The sequence below is a fragment of the Denticeps clupeoides genome, chromosome 10 (assembly GCF_900700375.1).
Source record: "Denticeps clupeoides chromosome 10, fDenClu1.1, whole genome shotgun sequence".
NCBI lineage: Eukaryota > Metazoa > Chordata > Actinopteri > Clupeiformes > Denticipitidae > Denticeps > Denticeps clupeoides.
This window is the reverse complement of record NC_041716.1, coordinates 5,158,567-5,181,222: the sequence shown is the minus strand read 5'-3', so window position 1 is coordinate 5,181,222 and position 22,656 is coordinate 5,158,567. Positions and strand designations below refer to the sequence as shown.

The window sequence follows — 22,656 nt, the reverse complement described above, 5'->3', positions numbered from 1 at the left end:
AAATTAAATTATTCCTTATATACGTGATATTAGTGTGTTTTTTTCTATTATTTATATTATTAGCGTGTTATGCATTGTATATTAGATGAATAAGCGGAACGCATCTTCTCTCCACGATCTGCGGGAAAAGAGGCAGAAAGAGGAGGGCCGCCCCCACCTCCCCCCGCCAGCGTCATCCTTCCCGCGTCCGCCTCCCGCCCCGCACTCCGCTGATCCTCTTAACCACGAGCAGGCGGCCAGGATGGATGTTGTGAACCAGGTAGGTGCGCCGTGACGCGTCTCTGGCTGGTGAAAACGCCGCAGTGGAGGTGGAGAGGTGCGGGCCAGGAGGGGGGAACGTCGGTGGTGGGGTCGGGAGTTTATGTCGCGGCTTCTCGGACCATTGCGCGCCTCAGGGCCCTCTCGCCGTAAATAAATGAATTATTCAGGCACTGCAACGCGCCACCTCCCTCCGGCGGAGATTTGCGCACGGTCGCCTTTTTAAATGTTCTTTTACACCCCCGGTTCGCCGCATTCCCCCGACCCGTCGACGCTGGAAGGGCTGCGGGTTTAATGGACACGCAATGATTCAGACGCTGATCACTCCACGCACAGCCAAAAAAAAAAATAATAATAACACCTTTACGCAAACCTCCCCGCACATGCGCAGTCGGTCGGCGGCGCACCGACAGCGTTTTGCGTCTTTACGTTTGAACGCCAGATATCTGGTTGCACGCAGGATGATGGGAAAAAAAGGGATAAGCTGCTTTTCCTAATGCTAATGCTCTCTCTCCCCTCTTTCTCTCTCTCTCTCTCTTTTTCTTTCTCTCTCTCTTTTTCGACCTTGTCCGAACTGCTGCACATTCTTTTTCACAATGTCTGCAGAACTGCGGGGCAAAAGGCGCTGTAGCTCGAATTTCCATCAGGGACCAACTGCTGTCTTCACTCCTCCAGCAGTATCCGCAATTGCGTATATAAGGAACGAAATATGGCCCTTCCCTCAGCCAGCTATGGACAAATTATTAATAAAAAGGGGTGAAAGTAGCTTTAAAATCTCTTGCTTTAAGGTTTTAAGGACTGTTGGTCCCCCACACCCCCCCCCCCCCCCCAATTCCTCTCCTAAACGGGGGACTGAAAAGAATGTTAATAATCTTATTAAAAATCAAAATCATTGATTCATGTTTTAGTTGTTATATTTGATAGATGTGTGTGTGTATATATATATGCATACAGACCCAAAAGTATATACACACGTTTTCATGCATATACAACCCAATGTACACATCTACATATATTCCAGTTCTCAACTTGTCACCAAAAAAAATGGTCCAATATCTTGGACCATGTTTTTGTTATTATAATGCTTGTGAGGGTACCCGCCCTAGCTCCACCCACTCTTACCCCGCCCCCTTAGTTGAGTGTATATATTTGTTATTTATATCAATTAATACGTTGCTCTGTTTCTGCAGTTGGTTGCCACCGGGCAGTTCACGATTGTGAAACAGCCGCTGGGATTTATAAAGCTCTTGGAATGGGTAAGTCGCAGTTTTTTGTACACTTCCTGTTAAGAAGAGCACACCTCTGTGTGTGTGTGTGTGTGTGTGTGTGTGTGTTTGTTTGAATAATGAGCGTCTTGGTAGAAAAAGTGATGATTCATGCGAAACAAACTTTAGCCGAGCCTGATTTATACTCCTCCAGAGAAAAAGATTTTAAATAAGGTGACCTGGCGACACCTGCAGCTATTGTGCCACAGTGACAGTCAGGGACACTCAGCAGGACTGTGGTCTACAATCCAAGTCAATAAAACTGTGCCAAAATATGTCTTTTTTTTTTTTTTAGTAAATCTGAGTCATTTGAGCAGGGATATTGATTCTGTGTCAGAGAGAAGTAACAGGATAGGTGGCCATGTTGTTTTATTGTCCCACCCCTTCTGCACAGTGTCAAAATATACCTGGGAGACATGCCCCTACAAACATATTTTTCTAAACTGTTTTTTGATAGATTGATGACATTGAAACAGGACACATGAGACACATAACAGAATTTGCTTTTTTATAAATCCCAGTGCAGGGGGTCTGAGGTTTTTCTCTCCAACATGGCGTACTTTTGAATTATGCACAGATAGTTTTCAGTATTTTACTGATTGAGGGGCTCAGTTATGATGTTTTGCAAAATTAGACATGAGGATCCGTATAATTGGCCATTGTGCTTAAGTGTTTGTGTCCAGCACCTTTCACCACTGCTGCGCTGTAATCCAGAGGAAGTGATCCTCCCCCCTCTCAGGTGCTGATCTCTGTGTGACATGCTCCCATGATGCTTCACTCTGCTGGTCACGTTCACGGAGATGCACAGGAACGCAAGCAGCAGCTGCACCAGTCTTTTCCCCCATTACCCATAATGCACTAGAGTCTAAAGTAGTTCTGAGCGTAGGCCGGTACTTCATACATGGCATGTATCACAATACAGAGGTCACAAAATGGATATGAATGGATTCAATAAAGATTGCGGACATTTTATAAACCTCCATTATTGATCCCTGCAGAGACTAATGACAATATATCACAATATTGGCATACATCATTCATGCAAACCTCATATCCTTATGCCCATCGATACCTGTAGAGGTCAATAACAATATTTCCCAATATCGATATGCACTCCATGACTAGAACTGACGTTCTGTGAATATTTGCATTGAAAGAGTTTCTGAAAGAGCAAGAAAATAGGATAGATGGATGAAAACGGACATGTGGGTGGAGCAGATGAAATGATAAAGCACAATGGGACAGGGAGGGGGCAGACACCGGTCGATGGGAGTTGCAGTAGATCATTCACAAACCGGGTACAGGCTGTAAATAAGCCTCCATTTTCACTTCCTGGGATTGGCCAGGCATGTTAGTCTCAATGTCACATGGATACATGAATCCAGTAGGCAACTGGAAATAAAAATATGTAGATTTTTTTTTATTATTAGTGCAGGGCTACCTGTAGAAACTGTGTTAAAATCTTATCCATTTAATAAATCACTATATTAATTTGTTATATTTTGGCCATTGGCTGTCCTGCCATATTGGCATCATTATTCATATTATTATTGTTATATTGCTTTAGAAACGTACCCAGGTGCCATACTGCCTCCTCCGTTTGTCCTTCTTTTTCATCAGCACAGGGTCTGTAAAGTCATTTATTCTGAATGCATTTAAATATGCCATGAATGCCGTTCCCACCACTAATCTCTCACATTAAGTCCAGTTAGTACTAGTTGGAGGAACCTAAAAGTTTTGAAGACAAAACCGAAATATATCAGCAAAAGAAAAAAAGTCGACAAGGTGTTTTGTACAGAAATAAATCTGCATGTTTGAGCTGAACAGCAATAAAAACAAGTGCGGCCACTGAAACAATGGCGGACAGAGACAGCTTCTGTGGGCTGAAGGAAGATAAAGAACGCTGGGATTCATTCCTCTCTGGTGAAATATCTGTTGCTGTGGCTACAGCTGTCTGGGAATGACAAAGTTGTTATGCACCGGTCTTCCAGGCCCAGACTGCTGGTCTGGCCGAGTCGGAGTGGCCCTGGCCGTGGTCCTGAAGGGTCACCTTAAATTGGGGTGTTGTCCGGGGTGCTGCGGGAATGTGGGCGTGGCAGTTAACCCCTCAGCACCATGCAGGGTGCAGTCATGTTTGATTTATTAATTAATGCACGTGTACAGTTAAATACACTCTATATTAGGGCTGCTGGTCATTATTTATGTCTGAATAGGATTGTTTTAATTAATGATATGCCAACATCAACATGTGGGTAAGGATTATACTTATATGTTTTTTGCAATATAATACCAGAGAGTAACACAAGAAATTAAAGTTGTAACTGCTCTTTACAAAACCTGCACACAACTACTGGAGTCCTTAATTCTGAGTGTGCATTCCATTTTTTGAGGTGTGTGTGTGTGTGTGTGTGTGTGGGGACTTGTTGGGTGACTCATGCTGCAGTTATGAATTCTCCGAGGCATCCTCAGCCACATATCTATGGATAATTGGACTTTTTTTTTTCTTGCCTCCCTAAAAATACCTGGTCCCGTGGACGACAGCCATCACACGGTATCAATGGGAGCAGGATGTTAAAAAAAACGCCCCGCCGACTCAGGAACAGCAGGAGGAGTCGATATGGTGCTGTTTAATAAATTCACCTTCTGGGTTTTTGCCGGTGGTTTTCAGAATATTTTTAACCATATATATATATATATATACACACACACACACACACACACACACACATATATATATATATATATATATATATACACACACACACACACACACACACACACACACACACACACACACACACACATATATATATATATATATATATATAGGTGTCAGAGTGGTGGTGCAGGGCAGGGAGGATGCAATCACTTGACTCGGGGAAAACAAAAACAGAGGGATTTAACAACACATGGTACATGGCGGAAATAATGCAGACCAGGAAACATACAGGAACGTTTCTAACACACTACAGGGTACATTAGTCAGGAGGATACAGGACATCGGGAAAGCCTGGAGTGGGGTGTCAGGTAATGTTTGGATCATGACAATAAGATAAATGTCGTATTCATGCAGTGCGAGTTAATGTGGCTGCCCTGATATGTTGCCTTGAGGCAGCACACCTCGAAGGGATAAACCGCCACTTTCCTTTACTCTTGTTGTTGTTTTATCTGCCTGTGAAAGTGTGTGTGTGTGTGTGTGTGTGTGTGTGTGTGTGTGTGTGTGTTCTGGGTTTAACTCGCTCTTGTTTATGTGTGCCCAGCGAAGTGAGAGGTGAGATATCCGCCCCGTTGCCAGATCGCCATAGAAACGGTACCGTGGTTCTTCAGCCGTCCCCGATGTATAGTGTTGCCATGGCATTAGTAGAGCCCTGCCTGCGGGGTGACGACAAGGTGTCTCCTGCTCTGTTCTGTTCGGATTCATTCTGCGACTAAACTGTGATCAACTCGCTCAGTCTGTCTGGCACAGGACGCACTGCACATATCAGCGTCTGGGTAGAAGGTAGCCGTGGTTACACAGTATGACCCTCATGATGCTGAGGGCAGTGGTGGCCTAGCGGTTAAGGAAGCGGCCCCGTAATCAGAAGGTTGCCACTGAGGCGCCTGTCATGGCTGCCCACTGCTCACCAAGGGTGATGGTTAAAAGCAGAGGACACATTTTGTTGTGTGATCCAGCAACCAAAGTCCAGCCCTCAGTCTTTCTTGTGTAAATTTGACATTTGACCCTTTGATCCTGAAGGTCCAGGAATCTGTCCATTACTTTGTGTACCTGCAGAGAATGCGGCTGAATCAGCCAATAGAAACTAATGCGAGTTTGGGGACTGAAAGTTATTAGATGGAATCATGTCTATGGCCTTCATATGCAAATTTGGATGAAAAAAAAAAGCTTATCAATACAGATCATGTAAGCAAAATAAGATGAAGGATTTAGCAACAGTTCATCCCATCAATTATATAGGCCAAACTCAGGGAGAACATGCAAGGTCTTCTCACATCATAAAACCGAATAGTAGTCACTGCCATGAGATGATGAAGCTGGAACCACGCCCCCTCCCTGAGTGTTAATTACAACTTTGGCCACGAATGGAATTAGTCATATATAGTCATTTATGTCCAAAAACAACATAAAAAGTGATGAAAAACTCTTCCCTAGTATAACTAAACAATTCAGTGCTACAGATTTCGCAATCTTTACACTCTTTTCCATAGTAATTTTCTAATGTCCATAAGGTCTTCAGACTTAAAGGGACAATGATGCATTCAGGCTTTTAACAGATTGGCCCCAGCGGGTGGTGGGTCCTTCGGAAGGAGATTCCTTTTGGCTCCTGAACCACTACGGTGTTCAAAGGCATTTTCATCTGGTCTAATATCCTATTGCATCAGACGTGGGAGTGTTGTGTGTTTCATGTGCCTCCTTGCCGGCGGATCCTTTGGACTGCGGGCGTGCGGAAGTGTGAGAACAGGGATGGAATTAGCTGTTGAGATTGCTTTTGTGTTTGGCGAGGTGTGCGCCTGTGACAGGACCTTAGTGAAGTCGAGTGTTTGGTGACAGATGGCGGGGCACCTCAGTCAGATTAATAGCCAGATTTTCCGTTCAATCGGATCTGGCCTGAAGGGAGGGGAGGGTGTGGTAAAAATAGTCTGACCGACTAATCTCCTGTGTGCGTGTAGGAGAGAGTCTGAGTGTGTGTGTGTGTGTGTGTGTGTGTGCCGTCAGCATTGCGTTCTCAACATATCAGCACAAGCCGTGTCATTCACCATGCCGCTTGGAGCCCATCTCCTGCAGACATAGACGGCTTTGAGTGTCTAGGTAACCATGGTGATGGGTGCAGCGCTGTAACCTGGGCAATGGCTGCGTTGAGCTGCAGCACCTGCGCTGCTGTCGGCCGCGAGCCGTGATTGGCTGGAGCCCGGGCTGAGTGGGAGTCACAGCAGATGGTGGAGCGTTAGGAGTGTGTCATGTGACCAGAAAAGGCGCGCACCTGAGGAGGCTCACAAGTTCAGTAGGCTGCCAGTGAACCACAATAAATATAAGAATATTTTTCTTAGATTTAGAAAATGTCATTCACAAAACGTGGTGCAATAACATGACCTGATTACCTCCAATATCCAGTGTTATTAATGTACTGCTGAATGAGAATAATTCATATTTGCAACTGTGAATAATAGGGGAATTAAAAAAAATGTAATTTCCACGAATGCCCGATCACTTCGATAGGCCGCTTTGCTCCTCGTCCCGCCTCTTTCCTCTTCATTAGCATTTAAAGCTAAATCAATTGATCTTTAATCAAGTTCTTTTTCAGTGTGAACTGGCACAACCATGCCAATATCGTATATAGTTAAACACTGAATTGAATATTTTGAATATACCTGTCATGATCCCGTCCAGAAGGGGTTACTCGCTCGTCCTGTTACACGTTCGTCCTGTGTAATGTTTCCTGATCGTGTTCACCTGTGTCTGATGGTATAAAGCTGCCCTGTTCGTGTCTGTTCACCGTCGGGTCATTGTTACATGTTACCTGTTCACCTGTTACCGGATGTCTCCCCTGTCCTGTTGACTGTTCACTGTTTCGTGACGTTGTGCGAATGCGTCCTTCTTCATCTTCAAGTCTTGTCATCATGTCAGATTACCTGCCTCGCCATGCCATACGGCCGTGACAATACCCTAGTTTACCCATGGTTACCCATGGCAACAAGGCTTTTTGTGAAACTGAGATTTATATAATTTATGTATTCTTTTAGATTTATTTACTTAATCTATCATCCAGATGTTCCAAAGCAATGCCATTCAATGGCAGCTGGGTCACATTACAGTGTCATTACAAATAAGGTGGAATGAAATTTCCAAAGATGCACTAAGGCTGGGGCAGTGGTGGCCCAGCGGTTAAGGTAAGCGGCCCCATAATGAGAAGGTGCCACTGAGGTGCCACTGAGCAAAGCACCGTCCCCACACACTGCCCCACATTTTTTCTCTCTCTGTCTCTTCTGCTCAGTTCTCCTTCTCCTCAAGCTCCTTTATTGCATTCTTTTCCCAGATATTTGCAATCTTTGCATTCTCAACATGTGGCGGCTACTCCGGCATGTTCAAGATGAGCGTGGACTGCAAAAACCGGTCGGAGAGCGACCTCGAAATCGAGGTGGAGTTTGAGTACCCCTTCAGGTCAGCAGCGAGGCGACTTGCTCGCGTCACGTTAAGTGTGCGGAGACAGAAATAATCCTCTGTTCTTCTGTCTTCTATAGGCTGCACCAAGTGTACTTTGACGCCCCGACGTGCACCGGGGGGAATCCGCAGCGCCTGTTTTTGGAGGGTGACTACTCCTCGTCGGCTGAGTTCTTCGTCACCATCGGCGTCTTCTCTTTCCTGTACTCAATGGCAGCCCTGTCCGTCTACGTCTTCATCCTGGACAAATACAAAGAAAAAAACAAGGGGGCTCAGTTAGTGAGTACTTTCCTTCTTGCATTATCGCATCTCTGCTTTCTCTTTTTTCTGTCGGTTCATATCGAGCGGTTTGCTTTCCCTCCGCAGGACTTTATCGTGACCGCCGTCTTTACGTTCATGTGGTTGGTGAGCTCTTCGGCGTGGGCTAAGGGCCTGTCAAATGTTAAGACGGCAACCGATCCTGACCGGGTCAAGACGCTCATCTCTGCCTGTGACCGCGAGGAGAACCGCTGCCGTGAAGTCGCCGACCCTGTGGTGTCTGGGCTCAACACGTCTGTGGTACGCAGCATCAATAACATCAGAAACATCTCACTCTGTGGCCCGTACCGTGTTTCTTGGGCCACGGATTTCGGTTTAGGCCTTCTTTCGCCCATTGCCGCTTCTAGATTAACGGGTTCTGGTGCTACAGTGATGTCTGCTGTTCTGGGACTGCAGAAGAAGAAACGATCTCCACACTGGGCATCCGAGCCTGTTAGACTGTAAGCGCCAATGGGCAGAAGGCCTCCCCACGAGTTAACAATTTCAAAATGAATTGCAAATCCCGTGATCCATGAGGGTATATTGGAACATGCAGGGTGGGCTGAATCATTTGATACTTTTCTCTGTATGTACAATTCTAATTAGAATCCATCTTTTTCACAGCATAGCCTCTGTTTAAAGATCAGATTGTAATGCCATGTGAACACTGTTTCACAGAGCATATTATAACACCGCAAGGTTATTATCAAGCATCCAGCGATACATAAATCGTCCCATGCTGCTCATACTTGATCAGATTCCTTGAAACCCCATTTCTCCACATTTTGTAACTATTCATTGTATCTTTAACTAATCGCCCTCATTTCTCTCTGCAGGCGTTTGGTTTCTGTAACTTGGTCCTGTGGGCGGGGAACCTGTGGTTTGTGTTCAAGGAGACCGGCTGGATGGCAGCCTTCGCCGGCACCTACGTCCCATCCCAGGAGAAGCAGCCCGCACCCGACTCCTTTGGCCAGGACGGCTACGGTCAGGAGGGCTACGGACAACAGGACCCGTACGCCAGCTCCCAGGGGGGCTACCAGCCCGACTACGGCCAACAGAGCTACAACGAGGGCGGAGACTACAACCAGGGAGGGTACAGTCAAGGCGGACCCACCTCCTTCGCCAATCAGATGTGAGGCTGGCAGAAGAGCGGTGGATTCTTGCTGGTGAGTTCTACCGCATTGTCATTGGCTGAGACCACATTTCTTTAAATATCATTCTCTCATTTTTACTGGTCATTGCCTGGCTGCATGACTGCACATTGTTGCCTAGCAACAACACCCACAGCTATATTATAGCTGGAAATGTCATGAAAGTTTAACTCAAAGAGCCAGTGGTTCGGATGCATGATTATCAAGTGTTAATAACTTACTTATGAGTAAGTTACAATAAATGAAATTAAATTAAACTGTGTGATGCTCAGGAAAGTAATTCCTTGTGACTTTGTATGTCCACAGGGAGGTGAAACTGGGGGGTGTGGAAGCTGACTGCTACCCACAATTCCACACTCCTCCGTTCGTCTCTGCGTCTGTGGGGGGTGGAGGGTGGGGTGGGGTTTTTGGGTGTCTGGCGGCTTGACGGGGGGCGTCCCTGTGTGGGCACGAGGAGGAAGCTGGGTCCTAATTTTAACATGTTGTTTGTTCTCAAGCCTGTATTCAGCCGCAGGAGACCACAAGGGATTGTTCCATGTGATCTGTTATGGAAAAACTTGAATACTTTACCAAACATTAATAAATAACAAAAAAAAGATATAGATATATAAATAAATATAAATAGCTATATATTTGTGGGTTTTTTCGTTTGTTTCCCTCTGCCTTTTCTCTACAACATTTTGGTTCATTTTAGATCAGAGGGATGAATTTTTTTCCAACTTTTTTTTATTTCTTTAAGGGTTAGTTGGGAATGGAATAAAATTAGAGAGGTAATGAAGATAATGAAGTGGGTGAGAGTAGAAGATGGTGCAGAGAGAGGGAATGAGCTGAGAACGCTGGCATTTATACATCAGGTACAATGATGCAAGAATGCTGATTCTGCATGTATTATTCCGTTTTGTTTTTGTACAAAATTCTTTATATGAAAAAATTATTTTGCTGAAGAATATATGTCTACGCAAACACTTATTGTGTACCACGTGTTCGAGAAAACCTCTTCAATACCTGAAATGTGAAAACGTTCAAAATTGTTCATAGCAAGTCGTGCGCATGGTAGCATTTGGTATGTGCTAATAACCTGCTCTGCTGTTACAGGAACTGTAGAACATCACCAATGCTCTTATTTCCCGAAGACTTATGATTCTGAGACTGAATAAAAAATTCATCCAATGATGTAAAATTGAGAATTTTCATTTATTTCCCCTTGCTGAGTCAGCCCCACTCTCTGCTGTAGAGTGCATGCATCAACGTTTACCGATATACTCCAAACGGTATCAGCATGTTCATGGTGCCAGCAGTATTGCTTATGAGAGAGTGGAACAGCAAAAGTGTGTGCATCGGATAATTTGCATATGACGGCCACAGACATGATGCTGGGACCAACGCACAAATGTTCTATACGGCATCTCGGCCATGTCACTCCCCGATCGCTGCGCATTCCCGTATTCCATACACCTTCCCTGCATACGCTGTATCTCGGCTTTCAGTAGGGGCTGTGCGACCGAACGTCCGTGAAGGGTTATTGCAGGAGATTAAATCTGCTCTTGTTGTGACCTCTCCTGACCTTGTTGAGAGTAACTGCACTGATTGTGGGTCCACCAGATGCCAACATGGGTCTGTTTAGAATTGTCCTCTTTTTATAAAGACCCCTGAAACCATGTTAATAGCATCTCACGGAGATATTTTACACTCTGTTTTATTAGTCTCATTCTGCTGCAGCAAACTCATATGAATGGGGCGGAGCCTGCATCCTCTATACCCCGCCAATTTCTCTCTCTCTCTCTCTGTGTGTCTCTTATAAATAGCCTATATATAAATACATAAAATACTTTATTGTTAGTGGTAAACGATGTCTTGTGATACTCTCAATGCTTTTGGGTAGTGCTGTGTTCCTGTGTACACTGTATTCTTATTAGTATTACCGATTATTTCCGTTCGGAGTGAAGATGACCCGGAATTCTGCAGAATTATGTTGTATTCTTATTATATGGAATCCATGTGCAACAAAATTAAATAAACTTGACATTATTCTGTTGAAGTTAAAAGTGTGTGAGCATGCTTATTTTGGTTGTTGATGCCGTATCACATTTGTGGATTTTTTATTTTTTTTTGGCACCACCAAGCAAAGTCCCTGCTGTAAAAAAAAAAAAAGGTTGTATTCTAGCAAATGGCCACAAGTGGGCAGAAATGCTTTTTTTTAATGTCTGTTCAGCATATGGCCACACCTCTCCTTTACTGCTCTGTTTTCAGGCCATTATACCTTATAAAGAATTACTGTAAAACACAAACCCTTGACGTGAGCATTCTGGTCAGTCCTTCCCCAAGTTACATTTACATTACAGATGCCCTTATGCAGAACGACTTACAATCAGTAGTTCCAGGGACAGTCCTCCTGGAGACACTCAGGGTTAAGTGTCTTGCTCAGGGACACAATGGTAGGAAGTGGGGTTTGAACCTGTGACTCTGTGGTCTGCTACGAACTCCCTATCACCCAGGTTGCAGGATAGTTTTAAACATGTGCTACACGCAAATTTGATTTTATGTCATGTCATTTCCACCTTTACCGCCAGGAAACCAAGTTAGGAAATAACCGTAATCAATAAAACCATCACTACTGTTATAATTTGCTGAAATTTAAACACTTTGCATAGGCCTCCGAACAACACAGTCAGAAATCGAGTTCATTTGGGGCACACAGTGGCACGGCGGTTAGTCATGTGTCCTCACAACACCAAGGTTGTACATTCAAACCCTGGCTCAAGCCAGAGATAACATGCTCTCCCTGTGTTGGCATGGGTTTCCTCTGGGTTCTCCGAATTCCTCCTGCCGTCGAAGAATTGAAAGGTGTGAGTGAATGGCTTGTGTCCTGCAATGGGCAGGACATCCTGTGTCCCCATCCTGTGCCCTGTGTCCCAAAAATAAAATAGTTTTGTTGCTTTTTGAATAAGTGCAACTGTTTTCAGCAGAAAAGTTTTTATATTGACAGACTCTGGTTAATAAACACAGTTCCTGGTACATGTATCCGGATATTCCATCATTAACAGGCATTTCCTGCTACCAGAGTCATTTACAACATCAACAGTGTCCAGTGGTGGATGACGTACTCGTTAAAGTCCTCCCTTTAAAATACTACTTGAGTAAAAGTAGAAAAGCATTTGCCTTTAAATGAACTTAAGTATTAGCAGTAAAAGTACAGTGATTTATTATGGTTCTAATGTTCTATTGGTTCTAATGTTCTATAATGGTTCTATTATTAGTTTTCAAGATTCAAGATTGGTTTATTGTCAGTACAACAGTATACACCGTACACCGTGTATTGAAATAATGTTTCACACAGACCCCCCCATAATGCAATCATAAAAGAAATATATATATGAATATACACACTAAACTAAACTATACTAACTAAAAGTAAAATACTGTACAGGTTATAGGAGAAAAGTACAACTTTTCTGTAAAATGAACCGGTTGCACAGGACATAACTGGACAACATCTGATAAGAGAGCGCTTGCTTGATCAATTCATTTTAGACTCACTTTTGGCACAAACATCAGTTTTGAATAGACTCTACTTAGAGGAAAAATAGTTCATGTAATTACACTAGATTACTAGATGCCAAACCATAAACTTACTTATACAGACTCATACGTATGTCTTATACTATATGTAGGGATGATGACGTTGGTAATATTTTGATTGTCTGCTGCACTGAACATGAAGAGCATGTTTAAAATTTGCTCTTTTTGGAAAAAAAAATCCTGGTTGCAGATTCCCACCAACATTCAGTGAACAGAGGCTGATTCTGGACGGAGGTGCGCAGACTGTGTGCAAAAGAATAATTTGTTATTAAGCCAGGGGGTTATAAAATAAGAAACAGTTATGCAGCAGTTATGTCGCTACGTAATAAACTCATAAGTAAAAAGGTAATACAGATTTTGCATAATGCACTGGAGAAAAAAGTACGATATTTGACTTTGAAATGTAGTCTCTTCAAAAATAAATACTTTAGTAAAGTAAAAAAAAACTGCTTAAGTACAGTAGGGAATTACATTTACCACTGATAATGTCTAAGTCTAATATCTTATATGTCTTCATGTCTTTTATATCAACACCCTTGGAAGATGTGATTTCTCAAAGAACGATAGTATATATATTATATTATATATTATATACAGTACAGCCAAAAGTTTGGACACACCTTCTCATTCATGTGTTTCTTTATTTTCATGACCATTTACGTTGGTAGATTCTCACTGAAGAAATTAAAACTATGAATGAACACATGTGGAGTTATGTACTTAGCAAAAAAAGGTGAAATAACTGAAAACATGTTTTATATTCTAGTTTCTTCAAAATAGCCGCCCTTTGCTCTGATTACTGCTTTGCACACTCTTGGCATTCTCTCGATGAGCTTCAAGCGGTCCAACAGTCTTGAAGGAGTTCCCAGAGGTGTTTAGCACTTGTTGGTCCCTTTGCCTTCACTCTGCGGTCCAGTTCACCCCAAACCATCTCGATTGGGTTCAGGTCCGGTGACTGTGGAGGTAAGTTCTCCACTTTTTGTTAAGTACATAACTCCACATGTGTTCATTCATAGTTTTGATGCCTTCAGTGAGAATCTACCAACGTAAATGGTCATGAAAATAAAGAAAACACATTGAATGAGAAGGTGTGTTCAAACTTTTGGCCTGTACTGTACATTTAATATAAAATTGCATTTCGGTGCATGCAAAGACAAATAAAAAAAAAGAACTTTAAACAAATCCAACCCAGCTCGTTTCCTGTCTTTCAGACGCTGCCCTTACCAGCCAGCTCCGGTACAAATAGGCTAATGGCAGAAATTCGGAGGGACAGGCCTCCTCCTCCTCCTCCTCCTCTTCCTCCTCCCCTGAAAGTTGACTCGGAAGCCAACGCCCCGTTACTCCCCGTTACTCCCCGGTACTCTCTCCGCTCCCGTCTGCTCGCACGCAGCGTTTTTCTTGTTGTTGTTATTATTGGGTTTTTTTTTAACTCTGTGCGGGGGGGGGAGGCGACACCACGGACACGGGACACGGGACACGGACGTTACTTTGCGATTGTTCTTTTAAAACGCGAGGAGCAGAACATCCGGAGCGGAGCAGCGAGCGAGCAGCAGAATGGCAGACGCGACGCAGTCCAGCCCCGCCGCCAACTGTCTGGAGAAACTCAAGAGTTACGTGCGGACCCGCAAAGGCACCATACTGTCGGCGGAGATTGTGAGTTGTCTCTCTCTCTATATATATATACACACACACACACACACACACACACACATATATATATATATCGACTTTTCGGCGTGACTGCGCGGCCCACGCTTCTTTCCGTGACGACCGACATCTCTTGGTTTTGCAAACAGAGGCCGGTTACTTAGAAACAGCGCAAAAAAAAAAAAAAAAACTACAAAGACCATGTAGGGCTGTGGAGCTGCACAGTCGAGCGCTCCGTAACGCGTGAGTACCGTGCACGTAACGCGTGAGTACCGTGCACGTAACGTGTGAGTAACGTGCATGCGCAGAAGTGGAGGGGTGGTGCTGGGTGTGACTGGAGCCCTGATGGCCCGAAAGGTCATGGTGCACGTTGGAATCGCACAGTTCGTGACCCCCCTGAGTGAGAACTGCGCCTGTGTGGAGTATAGTAGCCTAGTGGACCAGAGGAGCCTGAGCTCGCGGGTTCAGACCCCCACTTACTTACCACTGTGTCCCTGAGCACGACACTTATAGGCTGAGTGTCTCCAGGGGGACTGTCCCTGCAACTACTGACTGTAAGGCGCTCTGAACAAGGGCGTCTGATAAAAGCTGTAAATAAATGAGGGTGGTAATAGCCTAGTGTGAAACACACTCGCCTATGAACCAGAAGGCCCAGGTTAAAATCCCACTTACTACCATTGTGTCCCTGAGCGAGACACTTAACCCTAAGTTGCTCCAAGGGGGGACTGTCCCTGTAACTACTGATTGTAAGTTGCTCTGGATAAAGGCGTCTGATAAATGCTGTAAATTTAAATATAAGTATATATGCATTATAGAATTGGCTTTTAGTAGGCATCAAACCCTTTGATCTTTTTTTTTGTCATCGGGACACTTCTGTAGGCTGCGTGTATGTTAAGCACCTGACAGAGTATGTCACTCCAGGGTTGGCAACTCCCAACAGGCTCGATTTTCTACTGATCTCATTTTTCACATTTACAGCATAAGTGTAAAAAGGGAAGCAGCAGTGCAGGCTTAGTTCAGCATAAGGATTTAGTTCAAATACTCACTAATGTTTGAATGCTTTGTAAATCATCGACCCAAGCCGCTCCAAAAGTCAGATTAATAGAAACTCGAAGAGTGAGCTTTAAAAAAAAAAAAAAAAAAAGATATAAGATAACATGTCACCTCTGCAGTAGCAACTGAATTTATTCTGTAAATATGTTGACGCCCGCACCAGCGGTATCTCATGCACACACAAGCAATGCGGCAATGTGGCGCTGAGACAGAAAAAAAATCTTTAGCTGCCCATGCTCCCCACCGTGCTGGAAATATTTGACATTTTTGTGATGCATTGCTTTAAAAAAATAAAAAAATAGAATATTGTTTTTGCATTTTTAACTCAAGCGCTGGCAGTATAGGTACTGTTACAGTACCTGTGGTTGGTGAATTCAATTGGACTAGCGTTTGAAAAGGTCGGGAGGTAAAGTACCGACACGCCTTCGCCGATAAGGTTTGGACGCGGGTCGAGGCCTCCTACAGAGTGAGGTGGAATAAAGGTGGCACGAGGCCCGTCTGCGCGTGCGCCCGTGGCGCGCCGTGGGCTGGCCAGAGATAAGTGCATGTGTTTGTTTCGCGTCCCCCTGAGCGGTGCTTCTCAAGCACGCGGTGCCGGAGCCCTCGGCCGTGGGTGTTCTCGGAGCGGCCGGGGGGGGGGGGGTCCGGCGGAACAGAGAGCCTCATTGTTCGCGGCCCTCGGCCCGGTCCGGGCCCCGCTGTTCGACAGAGGCAGTTTGTGCCAGTCTCGGGTGCGCATAAAGCCCCGATACATGCGCGTGTCGGGGGAGGCGTGGCCTCTTGCATCATTCGGGCCCCTCCGCGGCCCACGGGCCGGGCCCTGATCTCTTTGCATCGGGGGTTAACAGCCCGGGGCGAGGCACAGACGCTCCTTTCTTGTATCGGCCAGTCTACAGACCTCCAGCAGGATAGGTGTCAAAGTGGCACGGGGCCCGCAGGCGAAGCTGCATTTAGACCCCACGCTGTGGCAGATTCCTATTCAGTTGAGGGTGGCATTTCCCATGGCTGCTATTTTTTGCTTTGCCATGTCAGAAAAAAAGCTGAGGCAGGCAAATACTTACTTCCACATTTTGACACAGAAAGAAGAAAGAATATGAAATGAAACCCTGTATGTATAGATGAAACCGAAAATATGGAATGGCGGGCAGGGGGGGGAGCGTGGAACTATTTAGTGGAGCTGAGCTGGTAATGCCGACGGATGCGTGACAATTGTTGCTGTAGGGCAGTTGCATGGTGATGCAACAGGATGACTTTGTAGTTTGGCTTGGTGTTTGCTGTGTATCAGGTATGGAAAGGTAGGAACGTGCATGTGTTTTTTTATAAAGCTTTGCATGACTGAAAAGTGCAGAAAATGTGCCCGGTAAATTGTTTTTTTATTTACACATTAATGAAAAACTGATGTTGCCAGAATTGAATAATGTCACCAGATTTTTTGGTTTATTAAAGCACACTGTAACCGTTTTTAAATGATTTTTCATTTGTGCATATTTTGTGTGTGTACATAATCAATTAAACAGTGCGTTGAACCCATTAAAAGCCCTTTTTAACATGCACTATTCTGACATCACCCTTATGGAAAGTAATTTTTCCCCATCCAGTGGAAAATCCCTTTTGGGCTTTCCCTATTTGAAAACCCTCTATTTATATGTTTCAGAGATTTATGTGCCGGAGAGTTTGGTAGCTCAGCAGCGCTGTTGTGGTATATACCGCATGCGGGGAAGGTCAACGCTGCAGTGCGATCAGGGTTAGGTGGCAGGCTGAGCTTTAAAAACCACTGCGAAGCCAGCAGGCATTTTATTCCAGTCCCCCCCCCCCCCTGCTCCTCTTGGTCCCAGCTGCGCTCCAGACAGCTGACCCCACCCCGTCAAAGTCGTGTCACTTTTACAGCCACAGGTGTAGCCGGCCTGCTGATAAACGGCCTGTTCATTGACGTCGTGCATCTGCCCGCCGCGTTTGTCAGCGCTGTGCACTTTGGGTTCATGACTCATTGATTATACCATCACATGTGGACCCCTCCCTGTACAAACCTTACATTTATTACAGCATTTATCAGACGCCCTTATCCAGGGCGACTTACAATCAGTATTTACTGGGACAGTCCCCCTCTGGAGACACTCAGGGTTAAGTGTCTTGCTCAGGGACACAATGGTAGTAAGTGGGGTTTGAACCTGGGTCTTCTGGTTCACAGACCCATAATCTGTCACCTACGTGATTCAGGCTCAGGATTTTTTTTTTTTTTCATTTTTATGAAATAGAAACGATCACAGCTCCTGCAGTATTCCAAATTAAAACGAGTTACTTCTCTGTCTTTTCATGCCCTCCTCTCCGCAGTAAAAGAGTCCCACCAGGACAATGGAGAGACTGTGTCTGCAGCAACCCGACAGTTCTGGGTTTTTTTTTTCTTCTCTGCACATTCAAAAGAAGAGCAAACTTTACAGCAGTTTGCAGCGAGTGAAGTTGGAGCAAAGAATAGGAGTGATGTAATGAAGAGGCGTGCCCTAAAGGCCCGCCTGCGTAATTTTTTTAAACCAGAAGGGTTAAAACCGAACATGGCCCCCGTCCCAGTAAACCGGGGCAGTGTGCCACTGTGAGGAATGCGTCTCACTCCCAACACGGACATGTTTTAGTAATTAAGGCTGTCCTCACACGAGGCCGGGAGGAGATGTGAGGAATGTTATGCCCAAGTGTTACGCCGCGTTCCCGCCGGAGCAGCCGCTGCAAGTCACTCCCACTCCCCATTCATTCCCAGATACAACCGTGCCTTTGGAATTGTGGGATTGGCAGTGATTTGTAAAACCTCAGCTTTACATAAACCGGCTGACGTGTGTCCAATCAGATCCTCGCCCCAAGCACTCACCTCACAACAAGAGGGTAAACCTTTCATTGATTTGATCAAATTAAGCATACCGATCCATTCTTTTTACACATTTATAAAGTAAGGATAACTGTGCATATTCCTCATTGTAATGAGTTTGTAAAATAAATGTTAAAGGTGTTGCTTAAAGGTGCAACTTGTAAAAATATGAAACTTTTGTACTGCATCAGATAGGGGGACAGGGCTGACTGCAGTGTATGAAATATACACTAGTTCCCTGTTTAGTGCATCAAGTGCTCTATAACAAGTCAAAATGTAGACTAATGAAGACTTGCTCATGACGTAGTGGGCTGTATAGTGAACGTTCTGGACACGCTGTTTAAAGTTTCTGTAACTCACTATTGCCTCTCAAGGTGTAAGGTGGTATTGCAAGAATGGGTGTGCTGCTTCTAGGTCGGGGCACACCCTTACACTGCGCTCCATGTGCCTTTACAAAATAAATATAAATTTAAGTGTATCTTACTTTTATTGTAATACGAAAGATTAATGAATGTGATAATATAATAAAAACAATACAATAAAATAATAATGAAGATTATTATTATCTTTTTTGTCCCTCAAAATATGCATCACATATGCCCTATAAGCCAGGTCCAAATGGCTCTTTGCATGTTAAAGGTTGCCAAACCCTGATCTAGCTGTTTAGAATGGTGACTGCTGTAAGCACAATACAATATGTCAAATCTGTTATTTTTTTATATGATTTTTTTTTATGCATTTTTGTTGTTTTATGTCACTATGAGGAATTTCCATCAACTGAGCGCACCAGCCGCGGCCTAGCAGGTAAACATAATCAGAAGGTTGAGTGTTCACTCTGCTGCTCACCAAGGTGGTGGGTTAAATGCAGAGTGGCCAGCGGTGCGCAGAGCGGCCAGCAGCATTGTTCAACTTTGACCTCTGCCATTGTGACACATAAACACACATAAAACATTTTTTTTGCTTTAATCCATGTGAGCCCCAGTGTTACTCTAGTTGTTTGGGGTGCTCTACGAATTCTGAAAACCGTGTTGTTTTTTTCTCCCATTCACTCGGTATATGCATTCATGTGAAAACAGCGCTTAAGATCATCTCAGTGCCATTTTCTACTTAGTCTGTGTCTCCTTGTGAAACAGGTTTTAATTTTGATGCCTTTTTTCTCTGCCCCTCAGCTCCTTTGCTTCCTGAACATAATCTGCATTGCGGCCTCAAGCTATGGAGGATACTCAACGGTGCCCATCATTGAGATGATATTCGCCATTATCATCCTGGTGGTCTTCATGATGGAGCTGGATAAGCAGTTCTTAGTGATTAACTGGATTTGGACTGTGAGTGCATTCATGTTGTGCAACGACTACAGCATGTGGTACTGGTTTACTAAATACTTAATAGCAAGGGGAAATATGGGATGGCACGGGGTCGAAGACAGAAGTGTACCGGGCAGCAGCTCTGACACACAAAATAAAGGAATTATTGTATTAGTCAAAAATCAGTGGACGTTTTCTGCGCTTTACCAAATTTCCTTGCAATACTAGTGCCAATAATTATTTTAACACATTTCTGTTAATGTTAATTAATTTAGAATTAGGTTCCTGGCTCTGCGAGACACCATAGAATATAAATAAAATAATAAAAGTGAAGTGATTGTCACCTGTGATACACAGCAGCACAACACACAGTGCACACAGTGGAATTTGTCCTCTGCATTTAACCCATCACCCTGAGTGAGCAGTGGGCAGCCATGACAGGCGCCCGGGGAGCAGTGTGTGTGTGTGGACGATCGGGATTCGAACCGGCAACCTTCTGATTACGGGGCCGCTTCCTTAACCGCTAGGCAACCACTGCCCTTAGTTAGATAAACATCATTCCACAGTTTACCAGTGCATAAGAGATAGATGTAAAGTCTGTACTGCCCCATAAATAAACACAGTCAAGGCAGTGCTACGCATTTAGATACCGCCGCCTCTGTGCTAATCTACTGAACTTTGCCTTTGGCGTTGTGCCTTAGAAAAGAATACACAAGTGCCAGTGTTTCACCGCACAGTGTTCCCTTTCATGTACGCAAATCAATAAATAGCCATATTTACATCAGAAATAAGTTTTTTATTGCGCAGTGTAAGCTGTGAACGTCACGGAATTTCCAGCTATTGTTGTTTCTGTTTTAATACGTTGAATTTACATTATTTTAGTTTAGGCCTGTTAATGTTGAGTGGTTTTGAGAATATAGGATGCTCATGTGACTTGTGTCTCTTCTGCAGGACTTCTTTCGCGCTGCAGTTGGTGCAGGCCTGTTCCTCATCACCTCTCTGATCGCTGTAATTAGAGGCTCAGGGGATGGCGCTCTGATCGCTGGCGGGGTGAGACTTTTTTTTTCATTTTAAAGCGATGTGTAGACTTTCTATATCATTATATATGTGGTGGTAGCCTATGGGGGTAAGAAACTCACCTATGAACCAGAACGGCACAAAGTTCCAGGTTTAAACCCAACTTCCTAACACAAGGCCATGACCAACTCTTCCTTCCTCATCATTTTTCTTGCCTTTGTCAGCATATACTGTACTGCTGTTATCCTGCTCTACAGCCCATTCTTCTGCTCATGCTGACCTTTCTTTCTGCAGGTATTTGGCTTACTGGCAGGAGTCCTGTTTGCTTATGATACCTACACAATATTCCTGCAGATCAAGAGCAACAGACAGCACACCGCTGCCCCTACAGGTTAACACACGTTCCATTAAACACACACACACACAATGTAATATATGCATTCCTATATTATATGAAATCTGGATGTTTAGCTCGGTAGGAATCTGTAGTTTTGAAATAAAGAGCAGGAAGAGATGATTCATCATGCCAGCGCATTTACACGGTGGTTTCATTTTATGGGAAATGCACAGGAAATGAGGCAGGTCAAGCAAGACTTTTTCAGCCCGTGGGGGGCTCGTGTTAGATGTGGGACGACTGACCACAAAATTTCAATGACATCTGTAACGCGTGCATGCAGCCATAACACAGATTTCCGTTTTAGAGCAGACCGCATTCCTGTTCTCCTGGTTCAGATGCTCAGGTTGATTACTGCCACCTAGTGAACGTGGCTGTGAACTGCAAATTGTCTGGTTTTATATGTGGTGTAATACTGTCACATGATTGATTTTCCTTCATAATGCTATTAGTAACATTTACAATTTTGTAGATGGAAAAAAAAGCTTTTTAAAGTTATTTTCTGTGCTTCTTTGTCTTTCCAGATGACAGGGTGTAAGGCTTGACTGCGATGGTACTGCTGCAGACAAAAATAGGGAAAACCAATATGCCACAGCAACTTTCAATTATTTTTTTGAAGCAACGCAAAATATGGTGAAGATGGTGAAGACAAAATGCACAAAACGGACTTTCTGTTCTTATACAAAGAAGCAAGATCAAACGACTGAGAGAAAAGCTTCAGTACAGTCAGGCCGAACCACGTCAACTCCAATAAAAGGGAAGGTTGTAAATATTACAAAAAGGCTGAAAATGTGTTTTTAGTTCAATCGGTGCTATTTTATTTTAGGGTAAAAGTACTACATTAACATTTTAATTTCAGACATAACACAATGTAGTATCAATTGCTTCTTCTGAATGATCCTAGGAAACCGGGTAACTATCCATGATCATAAAATCCCATACACCCATCCGCGATAACCTCTTATTAAGATGTTAACAACACTGAACAAGTAGTGTGGTGTAGTGTGATGTGGTAGCATTTGGTTTGGCGCCATTTTGATGCCATTTTGATCTCTGCAGGAACTTCACTTTGTTTCACTTACCGGCGTTGGTTTTGTGCCCTGCTCAGGAACTGCAGTCAAATTATTTCCTTGTGCCGTCAGGCGTGCTTTCTGTTCTAAACCCGAACGGTAATGTTGCCAAATATATCCCTCTAGCTGCTGTAGTTCGTTTACTGTACTCGTGCCGTTCCACAGGTTTGTGTATTTTCACTGCACTGCCACTGCGGTGAGCGACCTCTCACAGCAGAAGTTTTTATCTTTTGAAAAGTCTTGCAAGCATCTTACCTGTCTTATGCCTGCTTCATCAGGAAACGTTACATGTGGGGTAACACTGTTTACTGCCATTCCATTTGCTAATATTATATAAAGGTTTGAAACGTGTAACTTTTCATGTTCTAAAGCATTTAGAACTAATATTAAATGCAGACCTTTACAGTTTTGTAAAAGGGTTTCACCATTGTGTTTTAATATATCGGTTTTTGTTTTTATGTTAAGATGCAAAAAAGCAATAAAACACTTTTGTCACTAAATCAGTGTGTATATGTCTTCTGACTGTGGAGACCTGGCCTCCACAGCCACCGGAACTGAACCCAATCGAGCTGGTTTGGGGTGAGCTGGACCGCAGAGTGAAGGCAAAGGG

The 22,656-nt window shown here is 44.0% G+C and overlaps 2 protein-coding genes across 2 annotated transcripts; both read left to right on the top strand.

Annotated features, from left to right (window-relative positions):
* The first annotated feature begins 170 nt into the window (after positions 1–170).
* Positions 171–11,173, top strand: LOC114798576 (synaptophysin-like). Its single transcript, XM_028994379.1, has 7 exons — positions 171–259; positions 1,449–1,514; positions 7,556–7,680; positions 7,761–7,959; positions 8,047–8,238; positions 8,814–9,143; positions 9,435–11,173. The coding sequence occupies exons 1-6, from the start codon at positions 242–244 to the stop codon at positions 9,111–9,113; spliced, it is 900 nt and encodes a 299-aa protein (XP_028850212.1). The 5' UTR covers positions 171–241; the 3' UTR covers positions 9,114–9,143; positions 9,435–11,173.
* Positions 11,174–14,060: 2,887 nt separating this feature from the next.
* On the top strand, positions 14,061–22,546 carry plp2b (proteolipid protein 2b). Its single transcript, XM_028994165.1, has 5 exons — positions 14,061–14,360; positions 19,431–19,586; positions 20,517–20,615; positions 20,877–20,973; positions 21,501–22,546. The coding sequence occupies exons 1-5, from the start codon at positions 14,262–14,264 to the stop codon at positions 21,512–21,514; spliced, it is 465 nt and encodes a 154-aa protein (XP_028849998.1). The 5' UTR covers positions 14,061–14,261; the 3' UTR covers positions 21,515–22,546.
* Positions 22,547–22,656: the final 110 nt, after the last annotated feature.